Source organism: Rhinoderma darwinii, chromosome 3 (genome assembly GCF_050947455.1).
Source record: "Rhinoderma darwinii isolate aRhiDar2 chromosome 3, aRhiDar2.hap1, whole genome shotgun sequence".
Lineage (NCBI taxonomy): Eukaryota > Metazoa > Chordata > Amphibia > Anura > Rhinodermatidae > Rhinoderma > Rhinoderma darwinii.
Window position 1 is genome coordinate 368,520,346 of NC_134689.1, and position 15,293 is coordinate 368,535,638.

General features: G+C 48.4%; 1 protein-coding gene and 1 long non-coding RNA gene across 11 annotated transcripts in view; one reads left to right on the forward strand and one right to left on the reverse strand.

The window, feature by feature from the left end:
* NPC1L1 (NPC1 like intracellular cholesterol transporter 1) overlaps window positions 1-9,442 on the forward strand; it is a 43,117-nt gene extending 33,675 nt beyond the window's left edge. The window contains exon 20 of the mRNA XM_075858660.1: window positions 8,735-9,442. Within this exon, the coding sequence (XP_075714775.1) occupies window positions 8,735-8,964 (230 nt within the window). The 3' untranslated portion in view covers window positions 8,965-9,442. The remainder of the gene's footprint in view (window positions 1-8,734) is intronic.
* The window catches only part of LOC142749986 (uncharacterized), a 239,287-nt gene that overhangs the window by 35,095 nt on the left and 188,899 nt on the right, over window positions 1-15,293 (reverse strand). The gene's annotated exons all lie outside the window — the stretch shown is intronic.

Below are 15,293 nucleotides of genomic sequence, written 5' to 3' on the forward strand. Positions count from 1 at the left end.
CAGTTTGTCAGACAAGGTAAAAGCTGTCGTATGCCATACAGGACAGGAGCTGTCAATTGTCAAGCAGAGAAGTGGCCACGGAGGCCTGCTATAGTCAGAATGCTAGGTGGGAGCTACTGAGAACAGGCCTCCTGGGTGGACACAATTGAATAGGGGAAAAGTCATCATCACCGCCAACCACTGTACATAGTTGCCTTTATTAAGAGACTGTGTTATTGCATTTGCAACACTCAATAATTCTGCCTCTCCTAGATTTAACCTACAGTAAAGACTTTATTTGCCATATTCATCGTGTCGGTAAACATCATGCCTATATGAAAGGGGTCGCAAGGGTTTTCCTGTGGTGGACTATCAATACTGCTGTTTACCTACCACGTCAGGGAGTGAGGCCTGGGATCCATTGCAGTGGACCAGGTGTCCCCCTATGCTAAGACCCCGGTATCCAAGAACCTGTGACCAGAGCACCTGTTACAATTTATTATTCTATTATGACAGTTGTGAGCACTAACAAATGACGCACCAAAGCTTAGCTTGTACTACTACCAAGGCCAATTCTTAGATTGAATGGTGCCTGTGCAATACCTTCGATTGACACCAGCTTATGGTGTACCATATAGTGCCCAATTAATGCACTCATACAGTGCACAAATACCCATACCATACAGTGCTTTATTACCACGACCATACAGTCTCCAAATAACATTGTATAACGTGCTCAAATAACACTGCCTAAACACCAAACTAGAGAACGTAGCTGCATCCATAAGTTTCAACGCCGAGTGTGGGATTTGGGAGTCAAACTCCTTGCGCCAAAGCCATCATGGCTAGTGGTACACAGTTTGCATACTCCTAATGCCAGCTGTGCCTACTACCTTTCTCTCCAGTTCATATATTTTAAAGGAGTTGTCTGTGATATGGTCATTTTCTAAAAACCCTTGAAACCTGCAAAAAAGTGTAAATATGCAAAATTTTGTAATACACCTACTTGCAAAATTGCCCATCAGACGTCATAGTCATGTGATGGTGCGTCACTTTACTGGTGGTGTGGGGCAGAGTTAGAATCCACTTTCCCAATTAAATAACATGCAATAAGAACTTTTGCATCGGGGCCCATGAGCCTTTAGCTACGCCCCTGCGTTTAACCCCTTAGATGCTGCGGACAATCGCCACATCTAAAGCGTTAGAATAAGTGGGCAGCCCCCTCTGATGTAATGTTGTCATGGCCTAATGAAAGACCCCTGGTCTGCCATCTTTGTACTTCCCTGAAGGGCTTCATAGTTGACTGCAATAGATTAGTGTTGCAGTATATCATGTAAGCAATCCAACGATCGCTGGTTCAAGTCCCCTAGGGGGACTAATAAAAGAGTTTAAATGAACAAATCAATGTATCACAGTATGGTCTCAATAGAAAGTCAATGAGCCTGTGCTCCTGTACATCGACTTTCCAGAAAAAGCCGAACAAAAAACGAAGCGGCTGAGCTGTTTGGTGAATGTTTAGTTACCCGTTAATGAGGACCTCTCAGCTCTCCTGATATGATTATTTTAAAAACTTGCATTCACAGTATAAAAATTCTGCAGCATGCATGTTCTTCAAATCAAGAAGAGTTGCCTTTGGATGTAAAAAAGCATGTTAAAAGCACGCAGAGATCTTGAACATTTTTAAACAATCTAAACACAAAGTATATTATAAAGTTGTAGAAACTTTTTATTATATACTGATCAAGCTTTTTTTTACAAAAAAATGGGAAGCCCCTTTTAGGGTATGTTCACACGGCCTATTTACGGACGTAATTCGGGCGTTTTTGCCCCGAATTACGTCCGAAAATAGCGGCTCAATAGCGCTGACAAACATCTGCCCATTGAAAGCAATGGGCAGACGTTTGTCTGTTCACACGAGGCGTAATTTAAATAGACGCCCGCATCAAAGAAGTGACCTGTCACTTCTTTGGCCGTAATTGGAGCCGTTACTCTTTGACTCCAATGAATAGCAGCGCCAATTACGTCCGTAATTGACGCGGCGTTCAAGCGCCTGCACATGCCGTTACGGCTGAAATTACGGGGATGTTTTCAGGCTGAAACATCCCCGTAATTTCAGCCGTTACGGACGCCCTCGTGTGAACATACCCTCATAGTCAGTAGCCCCGTCATATTCAAGAGGTTTACTTTCTAGGTGACTTGAACAGAACATGTTTTAGGCCATGTTCACATTGAGTTATTTTGCAGGCGGAAAAATCAGATTTTGACCTGCCAGCAGAACATTTGCTGCGTATTTCACTGCGTTTTTCGCGATGCAAAAACCACAGCGAAAAACGCGATCTCTGCCTCCCATTGATGTCAATGGGAGGTCAGAGACGGAAACGCACAAAGAAAAGGCATGTCGCTTCTTTTTCAATAAAGCTTTTTTTACCGCTCGTGACGAAAAAAACCGCCTCCACCTCCCATTGAAATCAATGGGAGGCGATTTCAGCGGTTTCAGATGCGGTTTCTGTTTTCAATAGTTTTTTATTAAACAGTTTTTTGTAATATAATAATAACACAGACTCGCAGAGTCTCAACTTTTGCATATCAATAATACAATTAAACAAAGTATTAGACCAACATGGTCTCCAATAAATCTCACATTATATATCATTCATGATGTCAACACTCCTGCCAAATATATAGTATATAAATGTCTTCATTACTAACATAGGTAACCAATCTTGACATCACATTGCTTTATAGAGTACCTTAACATGGCCTCTAAGGAAAAAATATAAGAGAGAAAAACAAAACACACACAATAAACAAAAGAAGGATAAGGAGGGGGGGAAGGAAAGGTGTAGGGTAGAAGGGTCTCCTAACCATCTCTATGTATTCACGAAAATGTGTGGTTCCTCCATGGGTCCCAAATGGCATCAAATTTGTCTAATGTACCCGCCAGCAGATGTGTTAGGCGGTCATTAACCATTATCCATGAGATCTTAGCGATCAACATATCCATAGACAACGTGGATGTTCGCCAGGCCCTAGCAATAGTTATTTTAGCTGCCAGAAACACATATCGGAGAAATTTACATGCGGGGGCCCGAACCTCGGGAATAGGACCGCATAGCAGAGCCGTAATCACATCCCTGGGGGGTTTGACTTGGATCACTGTGTTAATAAGCTGGTATACCTGGTTCCAAAATGTGGCAACCACTGGACACTCCCATAGAATATGCATTAGTGTACCCTCCGCACCACATTGTCTAAAGCAGTGCTTATCCACCAATGGGTTAAAGCGAGCTATACGAGTAGGGACCATATACCATCTCATTAATACTTTATAACCCGCTTCCACCAAGGATGTATTGATAGATAGTTTTGAGGTCGTACATGCCATCTCCCGCCACTGCTCCAATTCCACTCCCGTACCTAAATCGTGTTCCCATCGGGTCATGTAAGGGAGTTTACCTTCCGGAGTAACCAGATCGGAATATATCGTGGAAATTTTATGTCGTAAGCCAGAAAGCCAACACAGCCGTTCAAAAGTGGTCAATGTGCTGATGTCCCCCCTCCTGGATTTCCAGTTCAACAAGAAGTGGTGTATCTGGATATATCTAAAATGCTCCGATGGGGGCATCGAGTGTGAGTCCTTAAAGTAATCCAGAGTTCTGATGTCCCCCCCTACAAAAAAGTCCTTAATCCTGTAAAACCCCTTATTGAGCCACCACCGGAATTCCATTCTACGCAGACCCGGAGGAAAGGCAGAATTACCCGTGATGGTCATGAGCGGATTATGGAGTGATTTAATATGGAATCTCTTTCTAAGCGAGTCCCACAGCTGTAACATCTGAGAAAGCACAGGGGAGAGAACCGGAGGCCTGTCCGAGGACTCCATCCACAGTAGCGTTTCCAGCGGGAAACTGGTACATGCGGCCGTCTCAATTTGCGTCCACTGGGGACAGTATGGTCTCGCATACATATCTGTAAATTGCGCCAGACGTGCTGCGTGATAGTATTGTTGGATATTGGGAACCCCCAGACCCCCCGCCGTTTTAGGGGTGAATAAAGTTTGTCTCTGTATTCTCGGTCTTTTAGAACCCCAAATAAACCCCATGATGAGCCCTTGGATTTGTCTAAGCGCCTTCTGAGGGACCACAATAGGGAGCGTGCGAAAATAATATAGCAATCTGGGCAATATCGTCATTTTGATGGAGGCAATGCGGCCAAACCATGAAAGATTAAGAGGGGACCATCTAGTGAGATCCGTAGCTATTTGTTGAAAAAGTGGAGGGAAATTGTCCTCGTAGAGGGACTCTATGGTGGGCGTCAATTTAATACCTAAATACGTCAATCTACGTGCATCCCAATGAAAATCAAAGTTAATTTTTAGGAGCTTCACTACCCCTATTGGCAATGTAAGATTCATTGCCACCGACTTGGAGTGATTGACCTTAAGCCCAGACAGCTTGCCAAACTGATCAAGAATATGAAAGAGATTCGGCAATGATGTGAGAGGTGTCGATATGAAAAGCAGTATGTCATCCGCAAACAAGGCACATTTGTGTTCTACTCCTCCCACCTTCACCCCCCTAATGTCGGGAGAATCTCGTATGAGGTTGGCCAATGGCTCAATAGCCAGCGCAAACAGGGAAGGCGATAGCGGGCACCCCTGTCGCGTTCCTCTGCATATTGGAAAAGCTCCCGACATAAATCCCCTAGAATTTATTTTTGCTGTAGGAAGACAATATAAGATCTTAAGAATAGACAAAAAACCCGTACCGAAGCCCATTCTCTCAAGGACATAAAACAAATAGTCCCAGGATAGCGAGTCAAAGGCTTTCTGAAGGTCAAGGCTTAATAACATACTTTGACGTCCGGAAGTACCATCCCACCCCGAACGAACAGCTGAGATAATGTCCACAGCCCGTCTCGTCTGGTCTTCCGCCTGGCGGAGGGGTATAAATCCCGCCTGATCCTTATGTATATATGTGGCTAGGAATGAATTCAATCTAACCGCCAGAATTTTTGTCATAATCTTAAGATCCACATCAAGAAGGGATATCGGGCGATAGTTAGCCTGATCTGTATGATCCTTATGAGGCTTGGGGATAAGATGTATATAGGCTAGATTCGAAAAAGGGGGCAAATTGTTACCCTCCCGATAAGCATTGAACAATTCAACCATGTGCGGGGCCAGGACCTCCCTAAAGTGTTTGTAATAACCTGAGGAAAACCCATCTGGCCCCGGGGCTTTGTGAGCCTTCAGATTTTTAATAACATCCAATACCTCCTCCAATCTAAATTCAGCATCCAGTGTTTCTCTATCCCCTTGGGAAAGTTTAGTAGGGAATGTTTTTTCCAACAAGACCCTAGCCTTATTTTTATCAAACTGAGGTGGAGCTGAGTACAACGCTGAATAAAAATCCTGAAAGGCCTTTACAACTTTTGTGGGATTCTGTGATAAAGATCCATCCGCCAATCGCAGTTTCGGTGGTGTTGAGGTGTTAAATCGGGGCGTGAGGCGTCTAGAGAGTAATGTTCCCGGTTTATCCCCTTGTGTAAAAAACTTATGTTGTGACCAACGCAGACTTTTTTCCGCCCAACTTGTCAGACATAAATTTAATTCTGTTCTAGCTTCTGCTAATTTTGCTTTAATAACTGCTGAGGGGTCTGTTTTAAATTTCTTAGACAGATCCGCAAACTTCCTCTCCTTTAACGCCAGAACCTCCTTCAACCGTTTCTTATTACGCGAGGCTATCTGGATGAATTTCCCCCTAATCACTGCTTTGTGAGCCGCCCAATTGGACATAATTGAGGTGTCTAGTGCCTTATTAAGTAGGAAATATGTGTCCAATTCCCTTTGGATTTCTTTAACTATCTCCTGATCCGATAGTAATGACTCATTCAATCTCCAAGAGGAGATAGGCGGTCTCCCACATAAATCTGACAACCGAACCACAATCGGGTCATGATCAGACCAGGGTGTAGCTAAAATCCTAGCATCCGTGACCTTAGGGAGTAAGCTAGTTGACATCATAACATGATCAATACGGGTGTGGATATTATGGGCTGAGGAGAAATAAGTATAATCCCTCGCTGTGGGGTTAAAATCCCGCCAGACATCTATGACGTCCACCGAATGGAAGAAACGTGCTACTTGTATGCTGGTTGACGTAGGAGGTATAAGTCGCACCCTGAATGCGTGGGATTTATCCATGGACGCGTCCAAGGCGATATTAGAATCCCCACCCATGATTATCGGGCCCTCTATCGATGAATGGATCTTGCGCCACATACCCTGGAAGAACGCCGATTGATTGGAGTTCGGGGCATAGTAGTTAATAAAGGTTATTGGAGATTCATGTAACAGACCCGAGACCAGGATGTACCTGCCATCCGGGTCAGAGATCGTGTTGTGAGGTGTAAACGGGACCGACCGAGACAACCATATGCCCACTCCCCTGTGCTTAGTAGAGGCACTAGCCAAAAATTTTTGTGAGTAGTGTTTATGAAAGTACGATGGAGCAGAGGAGGTAGAAAAATGCGTTTCCTGTAAAAATAGTATATCAACATGAGAGGATTTATAATACAAGAAAGCTTTTCGACGCTTGATCGGGGAATTAAGGCCCTGCACATTATGTGTGAGTAAGCTAAAGGTTTTAGCAGATTCCATGGCCGCCATCATAGAGCAGGAGGTAGAACCATGTGCGTATTAGGATCCCGCCATAGAGACAAAGGTCAGAAATAGGAAAGAAAGGAAAGGGAAGGGGGTAAAAGACAGAACAAAAATAAGACATACACAAGGTATCAATAGTACCGAACATAGTCTACCGACTAGGCAGTCAAGAAAAGACTGCTAACAGGGGGACAGCAGACCGTCGTGAAGGCACAGCATTTCCGAAAATATATATCCAGACATTCAACCCCTTAACCCATATCAACCCTGAGCATAATAGGCATTCCCATGTTAAATATAAGGTAAAGCAAACTTTCATATTTTTTTTTTTTTTTTTTTTTAAAAAGAAAAAACAAACATATCTATAGCCATAGTACCAACTCACTGCGAACTTGACCCATCCAGACCCTTCCTCGCCTTTTTTCGGGTCAGCTTATAAACAAATTTCCATTACTATAAGTGGGAGTCCAGAGCAGCAAAAGAAATCCCCACATCCCCCCCAACGTATGGATCCCCGGCTCCCAGTCCGCTGAGAACTGCAAATGGCGGTATCCGGCTGAAATTCAGCATCCGTGCTGCTTGAAGACATCTCCGGCCGATATGAAGAATAAAGAAAGAGAAAGAAAAAGAAACAATCTGCTTCTATAATCGACCTCCTTTCCGTCATGTCGGATTCAATTGTTGCCGACGAGATTCCACCCTCTGTTCCCGAGGAAACTCTGGACGGCCTCCTTGGGTACGCCATATTGGTGACAACGGGGGATCCCGTATGGGGAGTCGGGAGGAGCTAGCTTTATCCTGGGGTGGTAGAATATGTAAGTCCCTCAGCAGGTCCTCTCCCTCCTGTAGCGTAGAGAAGCCATATTGCCTATTATTGCGCATGAAGAGGAGACGAAATGGGAATGCCCACCGGTATGGAATCGCATGGTGTTTGAGGGTCTGCAGAATAGGGCGAAGCATCCGCCTTTTTTGAATGGTTTGGGGAGCCAAATCAGCATATATCTGAACCGCTGTATTATAAATGGTGATCACCGGAAGCTTCCTAGCTCTTTCCATCACCTTCTCCTTAATCGAATAATAGTGGAGTTTCACTATAATATCTCTGGGAAGTCCATCCCTCCTCATGGCCGTCAAAGCTCTATGGGCCCGGTCAATTTCCATATGTGATTCCGATATATCAGGTATCAATGTAGTGAGTAGCAGGCGAACCACCCCCGGTACCTCCGTCTGAGATTCCGGGACCCCTCTGATCCTGAAGTTATAGCGTCGAGAACGATTTTCCAGGTCCTCAATTCTGGTGTTCGCTTCCTCCAATTGCTCCTGCAGATCCTCCATAAATCTAGTATTCTGGTTAACTCTTGCAGTGACTGAGGTCATTTTGGTCTCAATAGCCTGCATATGCGCCCCCACTTTGTGTAAATCTTGATGTACCGCGGCTATCTTGGAGCTTATTTCCCCCATCTGAGCTTGCATGGCTCTTGATATGCAGGAAAAGATGGCGTCCTCTGTCAACCCGGAAGTAATGGCCGGCTGCATGGGCGAGTGCTGTGAGACGTGAACGGGCGCTAATTGCGGCAGTCCCAGGTCTGGGATCGGGCCCTCTCCTTGTAAATCCTCCTGTGCCTGCAATAGTGATGTGCTGCTATTTTCCCGCAGGAGCACAGGATAATCCTGTGATAACACCGCCGAACTGGATTCTATCTGTGTCCCCTGCTGCTGCTGCAGCAGGACTTGCTCCGCCATGTTCGGCGCCGCCATCAGCATATCTGCCACGGACCTCTGAGCCTGGGTTTGCTTACCCCTTCTTCCACTCCCTCTGGCCATAGGTGGATGCCCGAACCTCTAAGGTACCTCTCCTTTCTTTTATGGGTCTCGATGTCTGCTGTTAGCGATATATATGCTGGATTGCCTTCACGAGGTGCGGAGCCTGGTTAGAACGCGTCCACCATGTTCAGCTGCGCGCATGCGCCCCCCAGATGCGGTTTCTGTATCAAAAACAGCATCAGTATACTCAGTGTGAACTAGCCCTAATAAAGGAAAATATTCCTGGTTTTGTCATATGTGCTGATGTTTGCAATCATTTATATGCAGGTCCTGATGTGAACAAAGCCGTGTTACTGCAGTATCAGGAGAAAGAACAGGAATACAAGGACAACAAAGAGCAGATTGATGCTCATGACTATTGTGACATCACCGTCCAGGAAGATGAGAAGAACAAAAAGGAGAAGAATGGCACCCATATATATAGTAACATGGCCTTCCAGGTAGAAGAGAAAGACTCAAAGGAGAAGGAGGATTCTATAAAGAAAAACAAGTCTTAATTTCTGGATCATTGCTATTAAATTGCATTACCTCATGAACTATTCAAAGATCCAGTTGCTTTTGTAAAAAGTGACGTGCACACAGTGTCAGTCCGGGAACTGTAGTGACATCATATCAAACCTCACACTAAATGTGACATGTGGTTCCAAACACATAGAAATGCAGGGATCTGATGGACATTATGTAAACTATTAGGCAGAGGCATAAGCTTCTGGGCATCCAATGACAAAACTGTAAAAGTGCCTTATAGTACTGATCTCTTCATATGGGGCAAAGGGACCATTTGGCCTTCTTAGGCTCAAGGGCCAGGGTGAGACCGCAACCTCTGAACCCCCTATGGTTACGCCCCTGCTTATAGGACTGTTCTCAAAGCACACCATTACTATCCTCAGACAAAACACAATGTGGATGCCTTTGATTTTTTGTTTTTGTTATAACGACAAATATTGTACAATAAAAGACTATTTTTGCACCTTTTCTTTTTTACCAAGCAGTGTTCTGTTCTAGTTAGGCCCAATTCACTCGACCGTAGATTTAGTCTGTAATTACGGACCCATTCATTTCTATGGCCGACGGACACATATTTATGAGAAGGTGTCTGTGCCGTAGAAAGGCTCTACAAACGATAGGGCCTGTCCTATTTTTTGCTTGTTACAGTCCGTGCTCCCATTGAATTAAAAAACGTTTAGTTCAAACGGGGTGTTTTTTTACGCCGCTGTTTTAAAAAACGGCGCGTAAAAAGGCACCCCGTAAAAAGAAGAAGCATGTCACTTCTTGAGCCATTTTAGAGCTGTTTTTCATTGTGTTAATGGAAAAACAGCTCCAAAAATGGCTCCAAAAAACGCCTCAAAACTTTTCGGCTACAAAATGGCTGAAAATCAAAGGCTGTTTTCCTTTGAAAACAGCTCCGTCAATTTGAGCTGTTTCTTATTTTGCGTGTGAACATACCCCCTTAGGGTATGTGCACACGATGAGAGGCTTTTACGTCTGAAAAGACAGACTGTTTTCAGGAGAAACAGCTGCCTCGTTTCAGACGTAAAAGCTCCTCCTCGTATTATGCGAGGCGTCTGTGACGCTCGTAAATCTTGAGCTGCACTTCATTGACTTAAATGAAGAATGGGTCAAATTACGTTGCAAAGACGTGCCCTGCCGAGGCAGTCAACTTACGCGTCGTCGTTTGACAGCTGTCAAACGACGACGCGTACATTACAGGTCGTCTGCACAGTACGTCGGCAAACCCATTCAAATGAATGGGCAGATGTTTGCCGACGTATTGTAGCCCTATTTTCAGGCGTAAATCGAGGCATAATACGCCTCGTTTACGCCTGAAAATAGGTCGTGTGAACCCAGCCTTACAATTCAATAGTTGCCAAATTAAGGATAAAATGTTCAGGTTACATCTAATAATAGTTGTTTAGAACTAGCCTTATGGTAAAGCCACGAGCAGCGGCACTGACCTGCGATGCAGCCAACAACCGCTTCAGCACCGTGTTCGGTGCTGCTGTCAATTCGCCTGGTAATGACTGCGCGTTGTTTCGGGTTACCAGCCCTTTACTTGCAAAATTGTGCAGCCATTAATTAATACACCCTATATGGCTGCATGATTTTGCAAGTAAAGGGCATTTTACACGCAAAAATGCACGTGTTGCTGATGCGGTTGGTGCCTGTGTCAGTGCCGCTCCATGTGGCCTTAGCCTTAGGCCTTATGCACACGGCCGTAGATATGTGCATGGTCCGCGATTACGGCACGGACTGCAAATGTGGACCATATAATGGCATGTCCTATTTTTTTGGCAGGCCGGGCTCTAGCAATACACAGACTGTGGAAACGGTCGTATACATTGGTTCATAGGCTAACATAGAGGTGTAGCTAGATTCTCCTGCACCCGGGGCAAAGATTCAGATTGGTGACCCCCCCAACTTATTTCCCGACATCTCCTTCCCCCTTGCCATGTTTGCTTACTCTACCAATCAATGAGGTGTAATTTTTTTCCACTATTTTTTTAATGTAACTCAAGCATAAAAGCTAAAAGATTTTTACATTTTACAAGCGATATAGTTATATAACGTAGTTAACCTAAAAATAAATTAAAAGACAATAAATTAAAGAGGCCACACACAGCCCCCTGTAGATAACGCCACACACAGCTACACAACCCCCTTGTAGTTAATGCCATACCGCCCCCCTGTTGTAGATAGTGCCACACCTAGCTCCTCTCTTGTAGATAGCGCCACACATCCCCATGTTGTAGATAGCACCATACACAGCCCCCCCTTGTAGATAGCTCAACACGGCCCCCTTGTAGATAGTGCCACACAGCCCCCTGTTGTAGATACCGCCACATACAGCCCCCCTTTTAGATAGTGCCACACAGCCCCCCTTGTATACAGCGCCACACAGCCCCCCTTGTAAATATTGCCACACAGCCCCCCTGTAAATAGCGCCACACTGCCCCCTTGTAAATAGCGGCACACAGCCCCCCTCTTGTAAACAGCGCCACACAGTCCCCCCTTGTAAACAGCGCCACACAGCCCCCCTTGTAAACAGTATTACACAGCCCCCCCTTGTTGATAGCGCCACACACAGCCCCACACACAGCCCCCCCTTGTATATAGTGCCACACAGCCCCCCTGTAAATAGCGCCACACTGCCCCCTTGTAAATAGCGCCACAATGCCCCCTTTGTAAACAGCGCCACACAGCCCCCCCTTGTAAACAGCGGCACACAGTCCCCCCTTGTAAATAGCGCCACACAGCCCCCCTTGTAAACAGCATTACACAGCCCCCCCTTGTTGATAGCGCCACACACAGCCCCACACACAGCCCCCCACACAGCCCCCCCTTGTATATAGTGCCACACAGCCCCCCTTGTAGATAGAGCCACACACAGTCCGCTTAAGCCCTTGTAGATAGTGGCACACTCCACACCTTGTAGACAGTGCCACACACAGCCTGCTGCCCCTTGTAAATAGCGCCACACTCCCCCCTTGTAAATAGCACCACATTCCCCTCTTTTAAATAGCGCCACACTCCCCCCTTCTACTTGGCGTCACACTGTAAACAGAGCGCCAAGCGGTAGCCTATCGCTACCACTCCCTGCTCTGCCTGACGTGACTTACCGGAGGAGCCGAGGAGGTCATGCGGCGCAGGCAGCGGCGGAGTTCCTTCTGACTAGGGTCGGTGACAGCCCAGGAGTGGACCAGTCCAGTCACCTGACCTGACTCATCTGACCTCATGTCACATGAGGTCAGGTGACAGGTTAGGTGACTGGACTGGACTGGACTGGTCCACTCCCTGGCTGTCACAGACCCCAGTCAGAACGCCGCTGCATGAACCTCTGGCTCTTCCTAAAGCTGATCGCTGCTGCAGGTGTCCGACATACAGGGCGCCTATCAGCAGCGATCATCTGCTCTGCGGTGCCCCCCCCTTCCCTACCACCTAGTTGCGCCTTGGGCACATGCCCCGCCTGCCCCCCTAGCTACGCCCCTGGGCTAACATGTGTTTTATACTATCCGAAATTGTGGATAGTGTACGGCCACAAATGCACGGTCGTGTGCATGAGGCTGTCATGGCGCGGGGTGTGGGCCCACTGGGCCGTACCGTGTAGCGAGATAGCAGCTGGCCAAACAGGTATAATGCAATGTCTATAGTTCTGAAAGGGTACCTGAGGCAATGTAGACAGTAGCGGTGGATTCAGGCTGAGACAGGTGCCAGAACGAGCTTGATCTCTGAGGAGAGAGGAGTGTTTTGGGTGTGGTGCACTGTGCTTGGAGCATATACCATCCCGGGGACTCTGCCTTTTCACCTGCCCATGTTTATTACACCTGCCTGGGCTAGCAGAGTGCCCCGAGGCGGGGCTCCATCTGGAGATGGAGTCCCGGTCCTCCACCCTCTGGAGAAGGCCGGTGGGGGGGTGGAGGGACATCCCAGCCAGCTGGGAAAGTGGAGCCAGCCCTGGGGGAGAGAAGGACATCTCGAGGCAGTAACAGCGTGGCCTCGTCCTCTCCCAGGGTTGGGGCATCGCAGCATGCCGTGAGGAGAGGAGGAGAAGGACAACTGGGAATGGATCAACAAGGCTGCAGGGACCCGTCCGAGTGGGGGTCACTGAGGCCAGGTGAAGACGCCGCCACGTTTGGCTCCCGCCTGGTGGCCCACATGGAGGAGTACAAAGATCTGGGGAGGTCACTGCAGCGAATCCGCGGTGACCTGACCGTGGCCCAGCAGAGGGCAGCCAAGTCATCAGGCAGCAGGCGGGCAAAGTTCGCTGCACAGGTCCGTGCCCTGCTAAGGGAAGTGAAGGAGGTGGAGGAGCGGAGGGGAACGATAATGGCCGGAGGGGGAGTCTTCGCCGAAAAGCTAAAAAATGAAGACAGATTCCAGGCGATAGCTGACGCAAGCCAGGGAGGGAGGAAGCAGCAGGAAGAGGCAGCTGAGACCAGCATGGAGGTCACCGTGGGAGAAACCACTGACACGCCGGTCCCTGACAGTGAGTCGGACTCTGAGGCACCGCGCGAGTCAGGGGAGCTCACGGTGAGGGAGGAGATCTCTCCCAACATGGCACGCTTGCCAGAGTCCAGTTCCGGGTCGGAGGGAGAGCATCCCCCCGGGATACTAACACAGATCCGGGATCAGGACTCCCCCGTGTCTCTGGAGAACTTTAGCTACGGCCCGGATCTGCCCCCGGAGGAGGAAGCACGAAGTGCAGCAGCAGAGAAGGAAGAAGTTGAGACAGAAGCAGAGGGAGGAGAGACGGCTAAAACAAGAGGTGAGGCTCGTATATGTTCATGGGTCTCCCCTGCACTCCGGGTCAGAAGAGATTCTGGCCCAGAGTGCAGGTCCCACAAACCCCCCAGCCCCGGCTTCTGCAGTGGAGTCGGGGCGGGAAAGCGGGAAGATTGAAGCGAGGACGGGCAAAATGGCGCCGGACACCACTCACAGTGAAGTTGGCGGCACTGGCAGCCAGAGCGCAGCAGGGGGCGTGGTCCCAGACCTGGCTGACGGCGAGCCCCGGAGACCGGTGGGCAGTGTGAGCCGTGCATCGGAGGAGGGGACGGACTGGAAGTCGGCTGCAGTGCGGTCCCGTGGGTCGGGTGCCTGTAACGTGGCCGGTCCTGGGGATGGGCTTCAGGGCACGTGACATCTTTGCCCTGATACACCCTCATGGCTCAGCAGGGGGCGTGGTCCCAGACCTGGCTGACGGCGAGCCCCGGAGACCGGTGGGCAGTGTGAGCCGTGCATCGGAGGAGGGGACGGACTGGAAGTCGGCTGCAGTGCGGTCCCGTGGGTCGGGTGCCTGTAACGTGGCCGGTCCTGTCACACCGGGACCGGCCAGCGTGATAGGTCTGCAGGAACCCGATGCCTCGGATAAGGGTGGAGTTAGAGCCTCTGCGAAAGTAAAAATAAAGATATGAAAAAAAATGTTTCTGCAGATAAAGGAGTGTCTTTTCCTGCCCTGGCAAGCGATATGGACACCGATGACACGGAGGGTCGCGTGGAGGTGCCGCTTATGTCAGCTGGCGGCCCCTCCATAGCTGCACCTGATGATGCAGAGGTGGGGGTTGGGGTCAAGGCAGGAAAGGTAACAGAAAAGCAAAAAAATAAAGAACCTGGCTTGGCCAAGAGAATGGTAGGATCGCGGGTGAATGTATCAGCCAGTGATGTGGGGGGGCCTGGTGCTCCTCTTCCCAGTGCCCCAAGCAGGACTTATGCTGGGGTAGTGGGGGGAGGACCACCAGCCCACCCATCCTCATCCTCTGGCCCTGGGGAAGGTCACTTGCAACAGCGCCTCCTGCAGGCCTTAAGAGAGGGGAAGCAATCCCTAACTGTAGGGGGTGTGCAGAGAGACCTATCTTTCTGGATAGATAGGTACGGGTTGGAGGCCTTCCGAGAGAAAAGAGGGGATCAGTGGGCAGGCTGTGGTCAGGAGGAATGTGGTCCGTCTCCGGTGGCGCGGCAATGAGATCTGTCCCCCCAGAAAAACGGTGGTGGAGCTGTTGCTGGGGATGGGCTTCAGGGCACGTGACATCTTTGCCCTGATACACCCTCATGGCTCAGCTGAGTTTGACATCAGCTTTGTTCAACCAGGAGGCCGGGAGGTCTTCTGCGAGAATTATGAGCTGGTGAAGGACGAGCCCGGCTGGCGGGATTTTGCTGCACAAGCAATATCCCACCAGAGTGGTCTCAAGAAGGTGACCGTTCTCTCCCGTAATGAGTCACTTTCTTGTGTTGACATCATGACCTGGTTAAATCGGTTTGGGGAGGTAGCGGAGATGCCCAGGAAAAATCTGGATGAGTTTGGCATCTGGTCGGGGGCCTGGACGTTTATGGT